At 43.3% G+C, this 24,492-nt stretch overlaps 1 protein-coding gene across 2 annotated transcripts in view; it reads right to left on the bottom strand.

The window, feature by feature from the left end:
* LOC116780038 (secretory carrier-associated membrane protein 1-like) overlaps nucleotides 1-19,079 on the bottom strand; it is a 77,282-nt gene extending 58,203 nt beyond the window's left edge. The window contains exons 1-2 of one of the 2 annotated variants that reach the window (XM_032674546.1): nucleotides 19,023-19,079; nucleotides 14,275-14,352 (exon numbers count right to left, since the gene is read on the bottom strand). In XM_032674546.1, the coding sequence (XP_032530437.1) occupies nucleotides 14,275-14,352; nucleotides 19,023-19,079 (135 nt within the window). The remainder of the gene's footprint in view (nucleotides 1-14,274; nucleotides 14,353-19,022) is intronic. The other variant, XM_032674547.1, reaches the window with a different exon arrangement.
* Between the last annotated feature and the right edge of the window lie 5,413 nt (nucleotides 19,080-24,492).

Raw genomic sequence — 24,492 nt, 5'->3', positions numbered from 1 at the left:
TCTCTTTGATGGGGTAATCTGTCTGGGCAAACCCCAACAAGACTTGTATTCTTTTACCTTTCAGGAACAATACCAGGAATTATGTCAGCATGCATCCACTAAACCACTGAAGGACTGCTTATCCTTCTTGTAGGAATAATCAGCACCAGCATGAACCGAATTTGGCATATACATCAACAAGCTCAACCCACCAGATGGAGACTCTCAATTCTTTTATCTGTAATGGTCAGTATGGTAACAGTTGTAACTGCATTTAAGTCCAAATGCATTTCAGTGACAATCGCTAATAAAGCAAGCTATAATTGTACAGATTTAGAAGCTCCACCTAATAACATGAATTTGGTAGAGGGAAATACAACCAAAATATGTGAAACACAACCTCCAACCACCAAAGGGGAAATTTACTTAGTTAGTTTTCAGTATATCTCCTTCAAAAAACAGAATAGGTGTTACAAGGTCAGTAGCTGTTTAATGAGCATTACATTGAAAGAAAATATGTAAAGGGAAGTAGTATGCATGTGGAGGTATAATATATGCATAACTGTAACTGGGTTTATGTATATTGGCACAACAAAACCTTATTTAAACCCCACAATGCATTCCACTACCTCCAAGGCTCCCAATAACTGTTAAAACCTTGTCTCCACAGATTTCTAAAATTGCACCCTATGCCATCAAATATACAGGCCAGCAACAAGTGCTATTTAATCCTTCACGGTCCCTCAAATGAGTGGAATTATCAATGCAGATTAATATCTCTGCAATTAAACCTGCCTTCTCACCATTCCTGTCTACATCCTATGCAGGGTGGTTAGCACAGATGAATGGATGGACCCTCATCTCTCCGAAATGATCAAGGAGAGATGGGACTGGTATCCTGGGGACTGGATTAGGAGTATTAAATAGCATAGATGCTGAAGTCCTAGCAAACAAATTCAGTAACAAGTGATTTATACTAATTGGAACATCCATTATGATCTTCCTTATCGGTATTAGGAACTAACCAATGGTTCTTATCAGATATACTACCTCAATGGAGAGGACCGATGCAATCTATGGTACTGTTGCCGTGGAGTTTCTGATTTTTAATTTTCATAGGCTTTAGAAGTAGTTATGTAGTGAATGTAGATTTTAAAGTAACTATATTATCCCTCACCCTTTAGGGCAGTGGTTTATATATTTTCGCAACACTGTTCCCCTTCCCATATCAAAATTCCATTAATTCCATTAGTTTGTTTAGACTTCCCTTCATCCTATTTAAGAACATCTGCACCCTGGCCTGGACAACAAGATACCACACAGGCACAGCGACCTTCAAACCCAGAACTTTGGAGGAGTTCCAAGGACTGGACGTGCTGTGAGGAGGAGGAGGATGAGGAAGAGGGGGTCCCAAACTCCCCCAGACTCAATCCCCGAAGCGGTGTGCCAGAGGGCGGAACGGGGCAGAACCAAGGGGTGGATAGACCTGGGATTGGATGGGTTAACACCTTAAATTGTGGAACCCCCTGGACATGAGGGGCACACAACGGTTGTATTCCCCAGAGCCTGGTGGCTCATTAAAGCTTTCTGCTTTCTTATCTTATACCCTAATTTGGCTAGGAGTGTCTTTTTTAGAGGTCTCTTAAGGCAACAGTACCAACAATTATAAGAAAAGGTAAAGAGGGCACTTTTCCCCTGAAATTTGAAAGGTATTCTGGGATAATGCAGCTAAATTTGAAAGGGAATTCCAATTCTGGTAGTATTTAGTCAGTTTCACTTATGATCCCATAAACAATGAAACCACGGCTTTTGCCTTAACCATACGCAATGTTTTAGTATATACTATATACCTAATCATTGCACTAGTATTAAATCACCATGGAGTTATTTTAGCCATTAAAACATAGAGCGTGGTCCCAACAAAACAGAAACAAATGGCAAACTATTGATGTTAGCGCATGCATTGTACAAGGGCAACAAGGATTTATTTGTGAGAGCAACACCAAAGCCCAAGACATTTGTCTTGACACTGAACAAAATGTTTGTCATTCTGAAACCCCTGAAACTGTACTTGTAGATGTTGGAAAAGGATGTGTTTGTCTGAGAACCATTTGTGATTTCATATTCGTACATTCTACATTACTGTAGATACAAGCAATCACTCAAATACTTGTGTTTGTAACTTTACTGAAGTTGTGGAATGTGACTTAAATTAGTCAGCTCCTGTTAAGTTTTATCAATTGTTACAATCTAATTATACTTTGAGTGAAGATTTATTGCCTACTCCCATTGGAATGAATCTTACATTGGTGAAGAAACTACTACAACACAATGACTCATGTCAACTGCTAGAACATGTCTGAAACAATGGACACAAAACTCTAATCATAGTTCATCATGATACTGAAGGGATACACCATGTTTTGGAAAGAGTGAAGGATGAAAAACACCATTGTTGGGAAACTCTTCTTGGATGGTCACCAACAGCAACAGGAGTATGTAATCTTATGCTTCACCCAGTTGTGATTTTGCTGATTCTAACTTCGATATGTATATTGCTTATAATTATGTTGTATATAAAGGTTTGGTACATGATAAAACAAATAACACAACTTCAACCACCCAAAACATACAAATTAATGAATAACAAATAGCAGGGCTTCACCATCTACTTACCATGGATCTATCAGCACACAAACCATCAATATATTATTTATGGTTGTAGTGGTTTGGACTTTGTTTTCCCCAGAGGATAAGAAAAGTGGTAGACCCCAAGGGGTGGAAACCCCTGGAAGTTTTGAAATTCTGTCCAATGAGCGCTCCTGCAAAAATGTAAACATACCACAACCAAACGGAAGAGAAGAGTGGTAATTTAGTGATTAGAAGAAGGTGGTCATGTTGTGAAAGGCCACGAGGAGAAGGCAGGAGCCCTCTGGGGGGACCTCTGCCCCCCCCAGCCCCAGCTGGGGGCTACAGAGACTTGGAACACTGTTAAGTTGAACTATGTGTCTGTAGCTGTGAGTTGGAGGATGTTTTCCATCGTGAGTGAGCAGAGACAGAGCAGAAGCGGCAGCAGCGTCCAGAGGTTATGGTTAAAAGCCAACTGATAAGACCTGAACCGGAGGAGCAGCAGAAACAGCATGCAGCTAAGGAAGACTCAGAGTTGCTCAAGCCAAGGTAGAGAACCGGCAGCAGAGAACAGAACTAAGTTTCTACAGAGAGAAAGCTTCGGGGTAAGGACTGCAAAACTCCCCTAAACCTCGTTGGAGATCCCTCCAAAAATGGAGGGGGTGGACTCTTACTGATTAGAAGTCCTAAATGGGTAAAGGAGCTAAGAAGCTCGGTCGTCCTGAGAGCTCAGCCAGGACGGAATGTGGGAGGTTGGCCTTGAGGGCCCTCCCTTGCTGCAAGCTACAAAGAAGCTCGCAGCCTGAGACAGGGCACAGAGGTCCTGCAAGGAGCTTGAATCTCCTGGAGATACCAGACTGTCACGAAGACCCCCTGTGCTTCGTGATATGACGTGGTGAAACGACCTTTGTCTGGGGTTACGAAGCCCACGAAAGACCCCTCGGTTGGTTGACGACGGGGCCGCGAGGGGTTTGGATTCCCCCTCGTGTGTGCTGGCAGAGATCCAGCAACAGCTGCATGCATGAGAGAGCCTGTTGCCTTAGAAGAAGCTGCTGCCCTGAGAGACTGGAAGGGATCTGTCCTTCTTTCCCTCCTGGACTTTTATTTGGAGGGGAGAAGAGATCTGATCCATTGTAAATACTTATGTCATAGTAGAGATAGCTAAGGTTGTATATAATGTATTGTAGTATTTATTTGTATAGTCATTGTAATATATTCCCTTTCCCCATTCTGAGTCTGGTGTGTTTTGTCTGGAAAAACCCATCTCACATTAGGTTGAGATGTGGGAGGGGGAATGGAGGTAGAGAATTGGATTTTGGGCTATCTCAAACCATGACAATGGCACAGAGGCAAGAGGTGACCTTACCACCACTCTGTGAAGGTAAGATGAATCAACTATAGTCATGGGGTAGAGCGTGATTGTTGGGAGGAAAGGGTTACTATTTGTACACAACTTCATTTAAGGCCCTGGGGAAAAAAAAATTGGGGTCAGTGAGCTTTGTCTACCTGGCAGGCCCCTTGCCCCCATCAAAGGAAGTGGCGATATGTATTCTCTGCTGTGGATACAGTGTCAGGATTGCTCTTTGCTAAACCAGCATGATTGAAGCATTAGAACTCCTTTATCAATACGGGCCTCCTCATCAAATAGAGTGACCAAGGAACACACTTTAGTGAATGCAATATTCAAGACTGGGCTCAAAGCCTGGGAATAGATTGGCTATTCCACATTGCCCACCATCCCCAAGCTAATGGACTGATTGAAAGAATGAATGGGATGTTGAAGGAACAATTGAAAAAGTTGACTAGTACTAAAACTTTACAACAGTGGAGTTCACACCTTACTAAAGCAGGTTTTTTTGTTAAACAACCGGAATATTCATAATCAAACACCTTATGATCGTATCATGTCACCTCCAGTACAAAACATGGTGAGGACTGAGATTCTTCCAGATGGGGTCTCTCACAAAATATTAACTACAGGAGAAATGGAATTGTTTGCACCAATGGATTGTGTGGTGGGACCACAGTCTGTTAGTCTAAATATGAAAATTCATAACCCCCGAAAATGCAGTATAGTTCCATACTCCAACTTCTCCCCTTATGCTACATTCTCTGTTAATATCAGATTCTTGAGTTCTTGTATTTCAGGTGTCTTCAACAAATACCTGGGCCTTATCTAGAGGGGAACAGGATTGGAATTCTGTTATTGGTGCCACGAAGTCACCATCAAATTGAAGTTCAGTCTGAAAAAGCGCAAACCATTCCTCTTTAATCTGTGTGGGCAATCACCCCATCTCGAGATACCAAGCCTGGAGTAATTTCAGCTGACGGAGTTGGGGCAACGGCATATGTATTACTGGAAGGAGATGACACTCCTATTTTCCTTCCTTATCACAAGTTGGCTCTTCATGCTTTGTAGACTTGTACTACATGCACATACTCCGGATACATTTCTGCAGGATTACTATGTAAATACTTGCGTGTAGTAACTTTTTTTCTTTTTCTTCTCCACATAGCAGATATAGAGCACCTCGGATATGCCTCCGCTTAAGGTTTAAATTGGACATCAAAGGAAATTGCTGCCCTGAATGTGGAAGTAACTGCACTACACCTGGGAACCTTACCAGATCTGTTGCTGACGAGATACCTCCTGTCTCAACACTACATTCACTGTTTGGAATTTGACTGCATGTGCTGCTTCAACATGACTGCTGAATCAGGTGCATTGAGAAGAACATTTGACATCGACAGGACTTCATACATCAACTAAGGCAATGTATTCGTGCTTAATTCGTGCAGGGTGCGCTGTTGTTTGGTTTTTTTTGTGGAAAAAGTGGGAACCACATAGCCTGTGGGCCTGCACCACTTTTTTTTATGGGGAGCAGGTTAGAGAGTGTAGTTGCCACCTCGTGTTTTTGTTGTTCTCATGCTAGTTGTGTTGTCTGTCCATTGCGTCGTTGTGAGCTCGAGGTGTTGTTAATAGTACCGTAATATCTTATCTGTTAAATGGGGTTTTTCTTGGACCCTACAGTGCTGGTGTGTGCAGTGTCAGCTGGTTGCCGTCCGACGAGACTCTTTCTGAGTCAAGTGCTATTGCATGTGAGCGTGTTGGGGGCTGTGGGTTGAGAAACGAGCATGAGTTTGTTAGCAAAAGTTTTGAAACCCCGGAATGGGGGCCCGGGAGGTGCTCCTCTCGTTGAGCATCCTGGGCGGATGCAGGAGCCTTGGAATATGCTCTGGGATCGTTTGGAGACCTGTACCGGGGTCGGTCTTGAACCGTGGAATACTGATAGTCCCACAGAATTATTGATGTATTGGGGACAGTTCATGGAAACACCACAAACTAAGAAGGCACAATGGTTAAATCATATTGGTCATATGGCAGGAGCACTTCTTTTTGCTTATAAAGTAGCTATGGGTCATGTAGGAGATTTAGAGAAGCAGATAGAGCAGTTGAAAACAGAACTACAAGAGACAAGAGCTACATCTATAGTGCAACAGCAGGCTCTACTGGCCGCAACTACTCAGTGCAGTGTCATGGAACAAAAATGTGCTATGGTAGCAGAAAAATTTGCAGTGCGTGCCGCAAGACGGAGAAGGGGAAAGACATGGAAAGGGAAGGACATGGGGCCCTGGGTAAGGGCTATCATAACAGACCCAGATGGGATCCAGAAAAATGGGATGGCAACATCTGGAGCACCGGTGAATCTGATAGTGAACCAGAGGACACAGGGAGAGAGAGGGAGGAAACATCCCTGGGACCTGTAAAGGCAGCCCCTGTGGTTAAACGAAAGGGAGCTTTAGACCCTACCACTGGGCGTTGGGCATAAGTCAATACGTTAGAGGATTTTACACCAGAGGATATTAAAAACCTTATCAGCCATTATGGCCAACGCCCAGGGGAGAAACCCCAACAATGGCTAGTGCGGTTGATGGAAGAGGGAGCCGACAGTGTTTTAGTTGATGGGGAAGTATCCTTGGAAAGATATAGATCGTACCCTCGCCCAGTTCCACCCCAAAGCAGAATAGGGAAGTGGCCAAGTCCCAGGTCCAGATATCCATGTAACCCAGTATGACCCGCACCCCTTTGTCACTTGTATCATTTGGTGGGGTCCCACCAATTGACAACGGGTGCAGGTTTTAGTGGACACTGGGGCGGAGGTCACAATTTTACACGGAAATCCTACAAAGCATAAAGGGGAGTCATCATCGGTATGGGGACTTGGAGAACATCCAGTCCAAAGCACTCAGACAAAAATAAAATTACAAGTAGATGATTGGCAGTCATGGGTATATCAGGTCATGATAGTTGCTATAGGAGAATACATAATTGGCATAGACATATTAAAGGGCAGCACTCTGACTTTAGATCAGCACTTATGGGCATTTGGTACTACACGGTGGTTAAATGCCTGGGTGGTACAAGTTGGATGGGTGCAGGAAGTTGCACAAATACCCGTTGCCACACAAATAGTAAACATTAAACAATACCACATACCTGGGGGGGATGAAGCCATCCAAAAAAACGATCAATGACCTTTTAGAGGTTCAGGTTTTGCGTTATGCACATTCCCCATTCAATAGTCCAATTTGGCCAGTAAAGAAACCAGATGGTAGCTGGCGGATGACCGTGGACTACAGGGGAGTGAATCGAGTTACTCCACCGATAACTGCAGCCGTCCCTGAGGTTGCTACCCTTGTGCAGCGTATACAGCAACATCCAGAATGGTATGCTGTAATAGATGTAGCTAATGCTTTCTTTACCATCCCCATCCCTAGTGAAGTGCAGGACCAATTCACTTTTACCAGTACACTTTCACCCATCTGCCTCAAGGTTATAAACATAGCCCGACCTTTTGTCACCAGGCTATCCATAGAACCTTGAAAAAGGTTATAGTACCAGAAGAGGCACAGGTTACTCAGTATGTGGATGATATACTGGTGCATGGACAAACTTTTGAGCAGACGGAAAAGTTTGGATGCTGTTCTAAAAATCTTGACTCAGGACGGATGGGAAGTCAATCCAAAGAAGGAACAGGGACCTGCCCAAAAAGTGAAATATTTAGGTATCCTATGGGACAAAGGGAAACAGCAAATACTGGACAAGGTAAGGGAGACTATAGCGAACTGGCCTAGACCAGAGACAAAGAGACAGGTCCAACAATTTGTCGGAGCTGTGGGGTTTTGGTGAGCCTATTTACCAGGATTGGCAGTACTGTTCAAGCCTCTGCACAAAGTAGCATGGAAAAAGAGTCAGTGGGAATGGGGTCCAGAACAAGAGTAAGCGTTTCAGACAACGAAATCAGCAGTGCAAGAGTATATGGAGTTATACCCCTTGGAGGACAGACCCGTTGAATTACAAGTAACAATAGAGGCAGATGTAGCCCTGTGGAGTCTCTGGCAGTTACAGGATGGATGGCACTGGTCGCTTGGGTTTTGGTCTCATTGGCTGACTGGAGCCGAAGTGCAATATACAGCATTTGAGAAAGCACTGTTAGCTGCATATTGGGTGTTGTTGGATACAGAGGGCAGAACCATGGGACATGAGGTCACCCTGCATTCAGATGTGCCCATTGTAACATAGGCACTGGGGCCCACAGCAACTCACAAGATAGGGCATGCTCAGGAAGCTACCATTGTGAAAATGAAATGGTACCTGTAGGAGAGAGTCAAACCAGGACCAAAGGGAGCCTTGCACTTATATGTGGAAAATAGGAATGAAGAATGTGTGGGGTAAAGAGTTTTGGGAATGAATCTGGAATGCTCTGCAAGATCCTGATGTTCGTGTCTTCCATGTAGATGCACACAGAAAACAGGAAACTGATATGGTAAAGCGGAATGCTCATGTTGACCACCTAGCCAGAGTACAGAAAGTTGCCGTGGTCAGTCCTGAGGATCACACTTTAGCTCTGTGGGCACATGATAAGTTGGGGCATGGAGGACGAGATGCAACACTTGCTTGGGCAGGAGCCTGGGGGGTTCTCTTACCCTAAGCAGTAATTCAGCAAGTTCTCTGTGAGCGTACAGTGTGTCAACTCTTAAGGGAGCGCAAAGTGCTCTCGCAGCCTGTAGGGCATTTTAAACGAGGGTCGTGCGGTGGGGAAATATGGCAAATTGATTTCATTGGTCCTTTACCTGAACAACGCAGACAACACTGTATTTGCGTGGCTGCAGTCTAGTGGTAGTCACACCCAGTTGGTACGCTAACAGTCACACCACCATAAGGTGCTTGAGTACAATTGAACTCTACTTACGGGACACCCCTGGAAGTGCAATCAGATAATGGGACGCATTTTAAAAACCAAGCCGTTGCAAAATGGGTCGAGGATCGTGGAATCATGTGGACATGGCACCTGCCATATCATCCGCAGGGGGTGGGGTTAGTGGAACCCATGAATGGGTTTCTGAAGCTGCAACTCCGTAGACTGGGGATGGTTCATATAAAAAATGGGTGGACAATCTTGATGAAGCTGTTCGGGTACTAAACAACCGTATGATGTCACCAACCCTAATCCCATTAGTTTTAATGAAAGGAACTCAGGTAAATTTGGCATGGGTAGCACGGGGTTCTATTTCAGCAACCAGTGGCACGTTGTTTACAGTCAAGTCCATAAAACGAGGCTATATATTAATGAATACACAAACACAGTCACTGGGGGTAAACCAGGATCAATGGGTCCGGACAGATGTCATACTGTCCTATGCGGGTCAGCAAGAGAATATCCTCCGCTATATGGTGTCACGACCAGGACTTTCTAGCCAAGGCCTGACTCTGCTAAATCCTGTGCAGGGGGATACAGTAAAACCTCTATTAATAGGACTGAAAAATACCACAGGGCATCCAATTACAGTACCCCCGATGGAATGGGTTGACATTTATCATGTGCGCCGCTTGCCTGTGATGCCCATAGTCCCAAAGTAGTTTGCAGGTGGTCAGGTATGGTACCAAGCCCCCAGGAATGAGAACCCCGTTGCTGCTGAAATTGTGGTAGCTGACGATTCTCAAGCAGTTACAATTACAATTGAGGGGCAAAGAAAGTGGAAATGGGTCCCAACCCAACATCTGAGACGGTGGGAGTAAACTGGGCAGGGGGTGGGGGCTGCTAACCTATCCTTTCCCCCCCCCGTTTCCTTATACAGGTATCCGGGTGATCACGCATGGATGGTCCCGCAACCACAGCCATGGCTACTCCTGCACTGGTCCATTCAGTGCAGGCCATGCATACACTGGCCAAGTGTATTGGGCAATATGGTAGCATCAGTAGCAAGCTTTTTAATAATCTGTTTTTAACATTTTAAGTTCTCTGGAAGCATATCAGATGAACCCGAAGACAAGGAGTCCGCGTCCTGGCCCTCTCCGCAGTGAACCCTGTATGTTAAAACAAAAAAGGGGGAGATGTGGGAACAAGCTGAGTTACTCTGCACCTGTATTTAGTTAATTGGAATCAAAAAGAAGGATCGACCTTGGCTAAGTGCTTCGAGAGAGAGAATGCTATTTCTCCAAGTGGAAAACCACTTTGAACGGTCTGCATGATAGCATGTGTTTGTCTCTTGCGGCTGAAGGTAGCCACCACAGGATGCAAGGTGAATGTGTGGAATTGGGGCACTGGTTTAGGACAATCCTGGGAATTATGGTTAACTAAAAGATAAACACCAGGTGTTGTCTGTACCTGTTTTAGCTACACAGGTAGTGAGAAATTGCACTGCCTGGTCGGTGAGCACCACTGGGGAACTCTATTGAGACACTACAGTGTGGTACAATTTCACATCCCGTGGTTTAACATTGTCCTTTGATGCCCACGTGGCTCTACCCCTGGACGGTTTTTGATTTGTGGTGGCAGGACACGGGCCAGTCCACCAGTCGTTATATGGAGCGGGCCGTATGCATTAGGGGAACTAACCATATTTATTTCAGCAATCATTAGTAGAAGAAGGTAGAAACATACTATAGCATTCTCACCCGAGTGTAAGAGTAATGTCAAGTTTTAGAATGCCAAGAAAATAATTTTTTGCTTCTCTTTTAGCACCAGGTGTAGCAGCTGCACACACTTTGGCAACATCGAAAAAAATTAGGACGCTAGTGCGGCTTTAAGTGACTTGTTAGTAGATGTAAATTTGGCTCAATGTACAATGCTTCAAAACCGAGAAGTTGTATATTATTTCATTATTAGCCCAAGGCCATGGTTGTGAAGAACTTGATGGGATGTGCTGTATGAACTTAAGTGACTACTTCAAGTCCGTCCAATTGCACATTGTCGACTTGAATCATTTGACGCAGCAACTCCAGGTGGATGACGGCTGGAACCCATTTGGATCTCTACACTGAGGATGGACATGATTACAAAGATATTATTGTTTGGACTATTGCTGTTACTTATCTTTATGAGTATTTTATGTTGTTTTCCTTGCTTTTTACCTTAATACACAATGTTTTAGAGATGACATTTCATCAATATGCTGTTTGAGTCATTCAGCAGTGGCCTGGTCCAACCACAGACCGCACGGTGGAATGTATTCGTGCTTAATTAGACACTGCTACTTTTGGTCTTCGTTTGGCCCAGTCACCTGTGAGAGTCTGTTCTTTGCCTGTTTATGAGAAAACAAGCACTGATAAATGAGAGCTTTGTACTTGAAGGAAGTTTCTTGTATAAACTGAAATTAACTGGTGACTGGTTATTGGCGGATGGCCCTCCAAGGGCATTTGAAAGAGAAAGTGAAGAGGAGGATGGTGAAGTAAGCCCCCAGACTCATTTAGGAAAGACCTCCTGAGGTGTAGCACGCAGGTGCGGGGAAATTCCAATGTACGCACGCATGCGCAGAAGGGGTACCACTTACATAACGGGGGGAGGGACCAAAGGTCTCTAATTGGGCGGTGCTGGCCACACCTGCCCAGGTAGACATCACAGACTAATTGTATAAAAAGCAAATAGTTCATGCTGGGAGCTAACTCGAGCTTCACACGGAGGACAACGTTGCCTTTTTGTGGGGATGCCCGCTATCTTGTGAGCCTGTCGACGCTCTGGGGATGCAGCTTCTGCTATGGGGAATTCTAAGCATTCTGGGGTCAGTAAGACAACCTCGTAAGTAACACCTGAGTGAGTAGGGGGTTGTACTGAAGGCTTATTTCCCTCCTCTTTCCTGTCTCTCGGTTTCTCGTCTTGTTGGTCACTTCTTTGTAATAAATATTGTTTTGTTGAGCTTTCAACAGTGCACTGGTTTCAGTTTCGGCATTCTCCCTGATACAGGAAACCTATCAGTGATGCCTTACTACCTGAGTGGTTTAATTCCCTGACAGGAGGACTGAGACATTTACCTTAGAGCATTATATGTTTATTCCTTTTTTCCTATATGCTCCATTAAGTGCCTCTGCAAAATTACCCTGTCCTACACTTCTGACCCCAGCGGCAGTGGTCTCTTGAGCGAGGGGGTGGAATGTTGGGAGGAAAGGATTGAAAGCAGAAGAATGGCAAGGAGGATGGTAGATTCGCTCAAGTGACTTTGCAGTCAAGGCCTGGAGAATAACAGTGTGGGAAACCCCATATATTATGCCTACTGCTGTTTATCCTCTGTCTGTTTTGAGAAGTAGAATTTCTTTGTAGAGATAACATAGGTGTTTAGAGAGACTGGAGGCATTCTCACAGACATGCTTGAGCTCCCTGTTTTGGGAGAGAGAAGATCGGTTGTTCCGTCTGCCTGCCTGTGTTGATTCACACAGTGACAATGTGCTTTCATATAAGTCAATCATCCTACTTTATAAATAGTGTACAGCCCATGGCCCATTGAGCTCTCCTGCACAGCAGCAGGCTGCACACCAGGATGTCCTCTTGAGTAGGGATGCCTCTCAGTGTTACTCCTCAAGGTTCAAAGTTTCCTTACCACAATGGATGCTTGGTAAGTGATTAATAGCATGTTAACCTCTGAAATCTTAGCTAAGTGATGTAGAAGATTGATTGTGCACCTATCCTTTAGACATAAACCACTGATCAAGTCTGGGACTAGGACTGGATCCAGTTGAACGTAGTCTCCTCTCTGAGGAGTTTAGAAAGCAAAGGGGTACTTTCTGAACCTCGTGACTCAATGGAAGAATCTTCCCGACAGCTTTATCTGACCATGTCCTCTATGCAGTAAATAATCAAGTGTACCTTGCTGTCAAATCTTGTCAAACCACTGCCACATTTACCACTAAATTTCGTTAACTCACTGATTTATATCAATAAAGTATATTGTTGCTTCTTTCTTATGAGTGAAGTGCATCATTCCATTAATGACAAGGAAAAACTCAATTCTGTCTCGGGCCCCCTTTCAGCGAGTCACCTTTCCTTAAAGGGTCAAAGTTCATTTATGTCAACCTACCCACTGATCCTCCAAATACTTTATGGGACTATCTATCCTTACACATCTTCCATTACCTCTAACTAGCCTGTTGGGAGGAAAGGGTTAAAAGTAGATTTGGCAAGGAGGCAGTAGATTTCGCTCAAGAGACTTCTGCAGCTGGGAATGCTAGACCTGGAAAAGATCAGTGTGGGAAAATCCCATTTATTACACCTACTGATGTTTATCCTCTGCCTGGTTTGAGAAGTAGGATTCCTGTGTAGAGATAACACTTTCTCACAGACATGCTTGAGGTCCCTGCTGGAAGAGAGACCATAAAAGCACAGGGGAGAACACAGCCTTGAAGTAATGTGCATGCACCAGGCTTGTTGTTATGTAGAGGCCGGGAACGGTCCCCACGGCATTTTTCTGCCTGCTGCTATCTAGCAGTGTAATGTCCTTGTCTGCTGGCAAACAATGAAATAAACCTTTTCTTTACACTGTAGCTGTGGTTTGTGGCTGTCTCGGTTAACCAGCATCTATTAATTCTTACATAGCCCTTGACATAGAATATCTTAAATTGGAAGGGACCCATAAGGAGCATTGAGTCCAACTCTCTGCTCCTCGCAGGACTACCTAAAACTAAGCCATATGACTTGAGGGCGTTGTCCAGACACTCCTTGAACTCTGACAGGTTTGGTGTTGTGACCACTTCCCTGGGGAGCCTATTCCAGTGACCAACCACCCTCTCAGTGAAGAAACTTTTCCTAATGCCCAATCTGAACTTCCCCTGACACAGGGGAAGTTTCCATGTGCCCTATCGTTGATCACCAAAGAGATGAGATCATCACCTCTTCTTTGCTGCCCAACCTTGAGGAAGTTGTAGACTGCAATGAGGTCATCCCTTTTCCTTCTCTTCTCCAAGTTGAACAAACCAAGTGACCTCAGCTGCTCCTCGTAAGTCTTGTCCTCAAGACCTCTTACCATCTTAGTTGCCCTTCTCTGGATGCACTCTAATAGTTTGATGTTCTTCTTAATATTGAGGTGCCCCAAACTGCACCCAGTACTCGAGGTGAGCCCGCACCAGTGTGGTGTAGATGGGGAAAATCACCTCCCTCGACCAGCAAGTAATGCAGTGCTTGATGCACCCCAGTACCTGGTTGTCCCTTTTGGCTGACAGGGCACATGGTTGACTCATATTCAACTTGCCATCAACCCAAACCCACAGATCTCTTTCCACGGGGCCTCTCTTCCCCTAATTTGGATGTTTTACATCAGTCCCAAACTCTGAAAACAATACTCTACAAATCTTTTTAGAAAAGATAAACAGCATTATTAATAAATAAATGTGCTTACTGTTCTTGAATCAGAGAAAGGATTATACTCATCTAGTCCTGGTGGAACATTTCTTGTCACTTGTGCAACAGAAGGATCCTAGAAGGGAAAACAGTTGTGTAAATGTATGCATATGTATACAAGCAATGAGTCAACATACATCATCATATCATATAAAACTCTAAAAAAGTTTGTTTTCTCTAAAAAAAAAAAAATCCATCTTTCTCTATCCCTGAAATGACATAATTCTATCCTGAGTTTGTTAAATATCTTTATCAATAATCTGAATGAGGGGATTCAGTGCACCCCAAGTAAGTTTGCAGACAACATCAAGTTGGGTGCTGATATGCTTGAGGGTAGGAAGGCTCTGGTTGAGGGATCTGGACAGGCTAGACTGATGGGCCCAGGCCAATTGTATGAGGTTCAACAAGGCCAAGTGTTGGGTCCTGCACTTGGGTCACAACAACCCCATGCAGCACTATAGGCCTGGAGAAGAGTAGTTGGAAAGCTGCCTGGTAGAGAAGGACCTGGAGGCGCTGGGCAACAGTTGGCTGAACATGAGCCAGCAGTGTGCCCAGGTGGCCAAGAAGGCTAATGGCATCCTGGCTTGTATCAGAAATAGTGTGGCCAACAGAGGTAAGGAAGTGATCGTTCGCCTGTACTTGATACTAGCAAGGCCACACCTTTAATCCTGTGTCCACTTTTCAGCCCCTCACTACAAGGAGGGCATTGAGGTGCTGAAGCGTGTCCAGAGGAGGGCAACAAAACTGGTGAATGGTCTGGAACATAAGTCCTAGGAGGAGCAACTGGGGTTGTTTAGTCCAGAGAAAAGGAGGCTGAGGGGAGACCTTATTCTCTTCTACAACTACCTGAAAAGAGGTTGTAGCAAGGTGGGCATTGGCCTCTTCTCCCAGGCAACTAGCAATAGGACAAGGGGAAATGGCACAAAGTTGCACCAGGGGAGGTTCATGTTGGATATTAGGAATAATTTCTTCACTGAAAGAGTGGTTAAGCATTGGAACAGGATCCCCAGGGAAGTGGTTGAGTCACCATCTGTTAAAGAAGAGTTCAGACCCTAGGTTCTAAGGCAGAGATGCTTCTGGAGAGGAACCCCAAAGAAATCTCTGGGCCTTTACACCCTCACAGTCTGTGCATCCGATCTTCACATGCCCTGCATGCACCTCTTAGTCCGATGGCAATTTATAGTCCACGGTCTTCTAACACCTCATTGGATTCTTTCTCCATGTCTACATGGCCAGGCCATTAACCGCTCTTATCTTCCAGCTTGGTCCAGCCTTGGGGACCTCCATGGTCTCAACCCTTATCTGAAGATATCCAGTCTTTCTCTGTTTCCTCCCCTGCTTAGACATTCATGCTGACAGAGTTCATTTAGAGTTCACCTACACTAAGTTTTGAGCAAGGCCCACTCATGCTAAGCTGTAAGCAAGTTACAATTCAACTTAGCCCTACACAATGAATTTCTAATATTCTATAAGTAAACTTATTTTAATCCCCAACATCATCCCTGGAAGTGTTCAAAAAATGAGTAGACGTGGCACTTCACAATATGGTTTCATGGACAAAATGGTATTCAGTCGAAGGTTGGACTTGATGATCTTGGAGGTATTTTCCAACCTTAATGATTCTATGATTCTTATAAAACTAGATTAATACAGTCTAAAAGAAACACCATCTGTCATATATTTGATGTGTAAGGGAAGAAAGTTCTCAACAGATAAGGGAAGAAAACTGTATCTTTCCATGTTGACCACTGGATTCCACAACTATACACCCAAAGAGCACAACAAAAGAAAAGAGTTTTCTGTAAACTCTTGGTTTTCCCTACCCAGAAATACCTCCAACACCTTCAACAATAGGAAAAGCATTTCAGAAAAATGAAGTTGAGGAAACAGTGTCCCATAATGCCAAAAGCACCTCCAGTTCAGCTTCTGCATGAACTGGTAATAACAAAAAGATGTAATTTTTTCCTCCAATGAACTCTACAGTAAAAGAAACTACTTAAGGTTTAGCTTGAGAAAACTTCAGGAATTAAACACTTTTCTGTGCTAGAGACAGCCTGGCTTGATTCTGCAGAACAGCAGAATTGCCCACTATCATAGACCACTCTAACTTCATAAGAAAAACTGTACATATTTCATGTGATGCCTTGTTTCACTACATTGTTTCTGTGGCTTAATTTAATGGTTTTGCATCTTCAGAACATAAGAATGGATGGACTACCTGGATGTCCAGGTGCAGGCTGCTGGACTTGGAATTTTTCTGAATACATACAGTGCAGTGAACAACTGATGCCCACAAGAACTGCACTTCATAATTCAAAACTACTTACAATATTTCTAAAAACATTAGACCTGTCATCCCAAGGAATAGACAAAATTACTGTGAATCATTCACCTTACACTCATTACAGCTCACTTTAAAAATGGAGCCAATGCCAACTCATCTAGATGCAGCAAGAATAACTGCAAAGCACTCATACTTATTGCTGCAGAATAATGAAACACTGAATTTAGAAGTTAATCAGAATGTGAATAATGAGTATGTAAAACAAATGCTGTGCAGGACCACATGCTCAAAGAAAAAGTGGCATTTAAATGAATACTATCAAATTTGTATGTGTCATGACATATCCTAGTGGTTAAAAAAGTGAAAACTATAATATTCTATAGAAATAAGTAAGTCTAGGTTGGCATAACTTATTTTTCCATATTTGATATTTCAGCTAGATAATAAAGGTAAAATGCATTATTTTTTAGTTATTTTTGTTAATATTAAGAAACAGAAAAAAGCCACAAATACAAGTTCCAATAGATGATAATATACAGACACCAACACAAAGCTACAGCGTGGCTGGAACCACCAAATATCCAGAGACCTCGACCTGCTCCATGATTTAAGTGATTAAAAATTTGGTTACTCTCTGCAAATACAGAAAATAGATAATTTCTGAGACAGATTTTAAATATCTGATGTCAGTTGCTGAATGCAGTAACTGTAAAATGCCTGATCCTATCTCAGACTGAGAAGGCTATGTCCTAGTGGGCCAGTACTTCTGCCCAAAATGGACCTGCCCTTGCATTAACTCCTTGCCACAACCTGATTGTCTTCAGCCACCCAGCCAGTCCCAGTCCCTGCTCCTTAGAGTGCTGATCCCAGTAATTATCATCTTGCTCACCTAACTCCTTGTTCCCTCCTTCCAGTTCACAGTCCTTCTCCAGCCTTATCTCACCCAAGCTCCTGCCAGTTCAGCACCTTGAGTTTCTAGTCTTTTTATTTAACTATTAGTCATACTGACCAGAGCAGAATTTAAGTATAGGACATTTTTCATACCCAGATATTGCAGCTACTGGTGAGCTGAAGTCACACAGTCATTTCAGATGACATTTTAAAGATCTGAATTAGTTCAGGAGACTGGAGTTTTAACAAATCAGCACAACCTAATTAATCATTTTCCATCTAATCTTTCATTTTACCTGCTCCTTGTAGTCTCTCCCCCACAATATCAATCTCAAAAGCAAAGATTAGAATCACACTCTTGGAATCATGAGGAGTCATGGACAAGCATCACCCCAGTATTACATCAAAAAAGGAAAAGTCAGTTGGGAAAAAAACCCAACCCAACCAAAACCAGAAAACCACAACACATCTATATCATACATATAGAACTATTAAAAATGTCTCCTGTGATAGTGTATTGGGTTTACATGGTAAGGTTTTGGTAGTCAGAGGGGGGGGCGGGGGAAGCTACAGGGGTAGCTTCTGTGAGAAGCTGCTAGAAGCTTCCCCTATGTCAAATAGAGCAAATCAGTGCCAGCTGGCTCCAACATGAACCCGCTGCTGGCCCCAACATGGACCCGCTGCTGGCCAAGGCTGACCCAATCAGCAATGGTGGTAGCACCTCTGGGATAACATATTTAAGAGGGGGGACCGGGAGGCAAACTGCTGCCCAAGATCAGTCTTAAGTGAGAATATGTGAGAGAAACAACTCTGCAGACACCAACGTCAGTGAAGAAGGACGGGGAGGAGGTGCTCCAGGCACGGGAGCAGATTACCCTGCTGCCCGTGGTGAAGCGTACCGCAAAAAAATTAAAATAGCCACTGTCTCAAAACCAACATTTTGTGATCAATCCAAGCAAGCAAATACTTAAAAAAACCCCCACCTATTCTATCAACTAAATTTCTTTACTTCCAGGAGATAGTAAAACAGAAAAATAATTTTATTTTAGACTTCCAAAAGAATTAACTATGCAAAATACTGAGCAAACTAGATGTTTCTTCTTAACCTTTATCTTCCCAGAGAACATATTTTTGATTCAACATCAAGTAAGAATATCTGCTGTAATCTTTTTATTAAAAGGCATAAGAATAGTCACAGGGAATCTCACGAGTAGATCACAAAAAATTAGTAAAACCAAAATATTAAAGAAAAATTGGCATCTATCTTCAGGCCTTGGCAAAGTCTTGCACATGATGGCCCCCTCTCCTTTCTCTGCCATACTAGTCTGTGATTTTACACAAGCACAAGAAGCGGCTTCAAAGGTAAGGAAAATAAATAATCTCATCATACATAAAATTGTTCCCCCCTCCCAAGGCCAGCACTACCTGCCGCGGCTGAGAACGGCCCCCCAGCACGCAGCAGAGCCGATACCACTCCCTCCCTAGGACGTCCAATAGCTTCGCGCAGCGTGCTCTGCTCTCGCCGCGGCACCGAGGAAGGCTCGCGGCACCCCTGTCACCCGCCGCCTCACCTTGAAGGGGTTATTGAGGTCCGGGTCAGCAAAGGGATTGCTATCGAAGTCCGACATGGCAGGCGCAGGAGGGTCGCTACAATCACTGGGTGGCCACTATCACTAACCGCTGAGACCCAAGTCCAACCCCGACCAGCCACAGAGCAAAATGGCTGTCCCGGAAGTGAGATTGAGGGACGGAAGCGCCCCGGAAGAGAGAAAGAGCACCCGCTCCCAGGATGAGCAGGAGGGAGTAGTGCCCAACATCGGAGGAGGAGCTTCAGAATTAGAAAAGATACATGATTAGCCAAGGATGTCCCCCTCAACAAGTCCTCTCTACACCTTGCTTTCCAAATAGTAGAATTTATTTTTTTGTGCTAGGTAAGAATTACCTACTTGCAATTAACTGTTTCTAATTTTGGTACAAGATACAGCTCATAAATATATCAATTTGATTTTTAATATGCTAATAAGTAAGTTCCACTATTGAATGAGTGACTTTAGATAAAAATTCACCAGCCTCACAGAATTGGCTGTTTAAACTTCAACAAACAGTAGATTTCAACTGCCTGTGCGAGTACTGTACTTGTATGCTCGTGTTTAAGAAATCTTGTGTAAGGAAACTGAAATTCCTTCAAGTCCTGGTTCTCTCAATTTTCTATCACTTATGGAATTTGCAATGTTTATGCCAACCTCAGATGGTGGTGAGGAATGCTCAGATCAACTAAGAGGAAAATCCATCAGGTTTTTCTCAATCCAAAATGCTTGAATGCTGAGGAGGCAACCAAGTGATGTGTCTTGATCAGATCTCTGTCCCAATAAAGTAGATCACAGTTTTACAAAGGATGGGCCTTCAAAAAATAAAACCAAGCTGTAACAAATAAACACTTCTAAAAAAGTATTTCCTTTCATTACAATGGAGAAGTCTATGCAGCATCAAATGCAAGAATAATTGTTAGGAAAAAAACAGGGATGGAGAATGTCAATGTGCTATGTGAGCACTTAGCTAAGCTCTGCTATAGAAGTTTGGAAAAATGAATGGCATGGAAGATTGATCACTAGAAACATGTAGAAGAAAGAAGCACAAGAACTCTATGGTAGTGTAAGTGCAAGGTACAGCTTTAAATTAAATCATATGCAGATACTGGTTTTAAAGTCTTGCTGAAAGTTTAGGGAGAAGACACCTAATCTGTTAGGTAAAACTACCTGAAGAGTTATTTGATAACAGATCTTGGAAGAATTTAAAATAGTGAGAATGTTTTTCTAGGTTTTACAGCAGACAGATTTACTTGAAAAATGTTGAAAAGAATTTAACAAGGAGAGAGAAAAGAGACGTGTGGTAAGCAGGCATTTCAGTATAATACTTGAACTGTAATATTCCCCAAAATTTTTTTGCCTCAATTTAAAAGAAGAAAGTGTGGAGAAGAGAGGAGAAATGGCAGAAATAACAGCAGCATTCAGAACTCTCAAAATCTGCTACATGCAGGCTCCTATTTAACCTTTCTTTCTCTTTCTTACAATCAATGAAGCCCTGGTTTTGCAAGATAATAAATCCCATTTCAGTGTGCTGATTGCTGAATCAAAATCTGTTTCCAACATTGTTGTGATTTAACTTCAGCTGGCAACTAAATACCATGCAGATGCTTGCTTCCCCCACCCACATGGGGAGGAGAATCAGAAAAAAAGTAAAATTCATGGGTTGAGATAAGAACACGTTAATAATTGAAACAAAGTAATATACAAAAATAATACTAATAGCACTAATTATAATAACAACAATAATAATAATTGTAATGAAAAAGAGAGAGGACTAAAACCCAAGAGAACAAGTGATGCACAATACAATTACTCACTGTTGCCTAAAGACTGGGAGCCAAAAAAACTCACCAGGCAAATTTAGTGTAGAGATAAGTTATAGAGCAGGTCTTTAATGACAGCCTCCTGGCCACGGGAGTACAGACAAGATGCACACCCCGTCCCTGTGGTTCTACAATTTTATAGTATTGTTCATCCAATCCCAGAACCATCCACCCCCCAGATCCTTCCCCAGAAATTGAGTCAGGGGTCCTAAGACCCCTTTTTTCCTCATCCTCCTCTTTTTCATGGCACATACTGTCTTTGGAGCTCCTCCAAGGTTCCGAGTTTGAAGGTTGCTTTGACTATGATGGTATCTTGTTGTTCAGGCCAAGGGTGCAAATGTTCTTAAACAGAATATGTTTATTACAATTCTACCTTGAAAAGAAGTCTAAACAAGTCTAAGGAATTTAGAAAATTTGATATGAAATGGGGAAATTGGGTTTAGTGAATGTAAACAACTATTCTAAAGTGTGAAAGACTATACAATTATATTAAAAATCTATATTTACTACACAGCTACTTCTAAAATCTACAAAAAGCTAAAAATCAAAAAAATTCAAAGGCATTATCACCATCTGCTAACCGATACCCAGCCCATCCCTGAGCAGTGATTGGCAGCTCCCAGCCAACTCCCCCCAGTTTATATACTGACCATGATGTTCTATGGTATGGAATATCCCTTTGGCCAGTTTGGGTCAGCTGTCCTGGCCATGTTCCCTTCCAGCTTTTTGTGCACCTCCTCACTGGCAGAGCATGAGACACTGAAAAGGCCTTGATTTAGAGTAAGCACTACTTAGCAACAAGTAAAACATCAGTGTGTTATTGTTGGAAATGATATAACTTTCCTAAACTTTTAATTAATGGTAGTGGGTGGCTAGGTTTCTTTTCACAGACTCTTGTTGGTTTGATCTTTAAACCACCAAAGCTTTGAGTTTCTCTGGACTAGCTCTGATAAACTTCAATAAACAAAGCTTGAGGGAATTGAAGATTGGACATCTGAGATCTTAAATTTATGGACCTTCAAAGACCCGTTGGAGGAACCAGAAGATACAGAGGAGATTAACAAAGACATTACAGCCTGAAAGTTGGAGACCCTCTGTCAGAGGAAGAATGATAAGAGAACCAAAGAATGCAGACCAAATTAGCCAATAAAGGATAGAATACTAATTAAATTAAGAGAATTGTGTAACTTAGAACCAATGAACATTAATTTCTTTGTTTGCTAAAATGTATAAATACCTGAAAAGACTTGAAAGGGCAGATATGTAACTGGAATGATTCGCTACATATCTCTGGCCAGAATAAAGTAATGTCTGGCTCACTAACAATTAAAAGGTAGTGTTGGAGGGTTTCATTTCTTCCTGACGATTTCCGGTGACATTATCAACATTATTCTCACACTGAATTCAAAACACAGTGCTGTACCAGCTACTAAGAAGAAAATTAACTCTGTCCCAGACAAAACCAGGACAATCATGCAAAGTGTTGAGCTAATATAAATTTATTTAAAGTAGTCTGAAGAGGTAGCTTTAGTCTTTTCTTGGGAGTGGGGCAGCTTTACTGGTTCTGTTGTTTTGCTCTTGCACCCTTTTCTGAAGGGTGAACCAGTTTAAAACCAGCTTAGCCAGCTCACAGGGAGTGATGCATGACCAAGCCAAACCTCTGGGGTTGCCTAACAAGTGCAACAGTGAATACTCACAGGTTGGTGAGTCTCTTGCCCTTTTTATGTGAACACTGACCACTTTCTGAAGCTGAACATTTAGATTTTCCCATTGTGTTCCAGAACTGTAGCAGGATATTTGTAATTCTTCCCTGTGGAGAGTTCACCTTTTCAGAGGTAGGTGACAGATTCCCAGAGCCATTTCAGCAAGGACTCCGAGGCAAACTGCACGGACAGACCTACTCTGGAGCCGAGAATCGCGCTGAGGGAGGGAGGTAAACTTTCCTGCTCGCCAAGACCTCGAAACTAAAGCAGAGAAAGACACCCCAGCCCCGCCCCCTCCCGAGCAGGAAGCGGTGGAGCCGTGACTCAGAGGCAACGCTGAGTCAGCGTGGGCGGCACCAGCCCCCAGGGAGCATGAGCGACTTGGAGTGTGGTGAACGTAGTTGGCACTGCCAGCTCAAGCAGTTAACTCGGTGGTCAGCGCCCTCGCCAAGAGAGTTCAGGTACGGTGTCCACTCAGACAAAAATTGCTTCCTCTGTGCACACCAGAAAGGACATGGTGACCCAGACAGAGCGCCCATGAAAGCATGCAGGGGTCCAGGTCTCAGGCTGCAGGAAGTGTCAGAGCCTGGCGCTGCTCTCCGAGGGCAGCAGAGAGAACAACTGCGTGAGATGCGATCGACGATCTGCTCAGCCTGGTGGCAGAACTGAGATGAAATAGAAAGACTTAGCGAGTTCTTCCGCCTGCTCCCTCAGTACCCTTGGATGAATCTCATCTGGTCCTATAGACTTGTGAGTGTCTAAGTGGCACATCAGGTCACTAACTACTTCCTCCTGGATTCAGGGGATCTATTTTGCTCCCCATCCCTGTCTACCAGCTCAGGGGGCTGGTTGCCCTGAGGGTAACTGGTCTTACTGTTAAAGACTGAGTCAAAGAAGGTGTTAAGTACCTCAGCCTTTTCCTCATCCTTGCTGACAATGTTCTCCTCTGGGTCCAATAAATAAAAACACTTTTTATTATCTTTCACAGCAGTGACCAGATTGAGTTCTAGTTGAGCTTTTGCCTTTCTAATTTTCTGTCTACATGACCTAATAACATCCTTGTACTCTTCCTGAGTTGCCTGCCCCTTCTTCCAAAGGTCATAAACCCTCTTTTTTTCCCTGAGTTCCAGCAAAAGCTCCCTATTCAACCAGGCCAGTCTTCTTCCCTGCCAGCTCATCTTTCAGCACATAGGGATGGCCTGCTCCTGTGCATTTAAGATTCCCTTCTTAAAGTATGTCTAGCCTTCCTGGACCCCTTTGTTAAGAACTGTTTCCCAGGGGACTCTCTGAATCAGTGTCCTGAATAGCCAAAGTCTGCCCTCTGAAAGTCCAAGCTAGAGGTTTGGTTGACCCACTTCTTTATTTCACCAAGAATCAAAAAGTAAAATATTCACAGGTATTTTTCCCAAAAAAATGCCAAGGCAGTGGAAAGGATTCAAAAGGGTTATTTTGGAGGCAAAGACACTAAAAAAACTTACAAAGGAAACCTGCGCCAGGCTGTGAAGCAGTGCTGGGCCTAAGAGAGAGAGCGAGAGAGACATCTCCTCCTTCTTCTTCAGTTTTATTATCTCCACCACCCCCCCCCTGCTGTGGGGGGGCCTTCAGACATGTCTGCAAGAACTTCTCTGGAATGCAGGAAGAGAAACATCTAAAACTGTCTCTGGGAAAGATGCCTCATTCCAGGCAGGAAAGCTTCCTTAAGTGAAAAACAAGTTCTACCTCCTTGTTACAAATTCTTCTGAAAGGGTATTTACTGCTTCATCGAACCCCTCAAGATTTAAATCAAACTTTGGAATTTTTTTTAGTTGTTAATCAGTAGCTATAGCTGGACAGTTATGATTAAGCAATTGCATTATGAATGTTGTATGCTTGTCTAATCTTTTGTTTTAAGGAAAAGGGAAGACAATCCCAATATGAATGGTCTGTCTG

The sequence above is a fragment of the Chiroxiphia lanceolata genome, chromosome W (assembly GCF_009829145.1).
Source record: "Chiroxiphia lanceolata isolate bChiLan1 chromosome W, bChiLan1.pri, whole genome shotgun sequence".
In the NCBI taxonomy this organism is placed as follows: Eukaryota; Metazoa; Chordata; class Aves; order Passeriformes; family Pipridae; genus Chiroxiphia; species Chiroxiphia lanceolata.
Note: the sequence above shows the minus strand (reverse complement) of the source record. Positions and strands in the feature narration are given on the sequence as shown.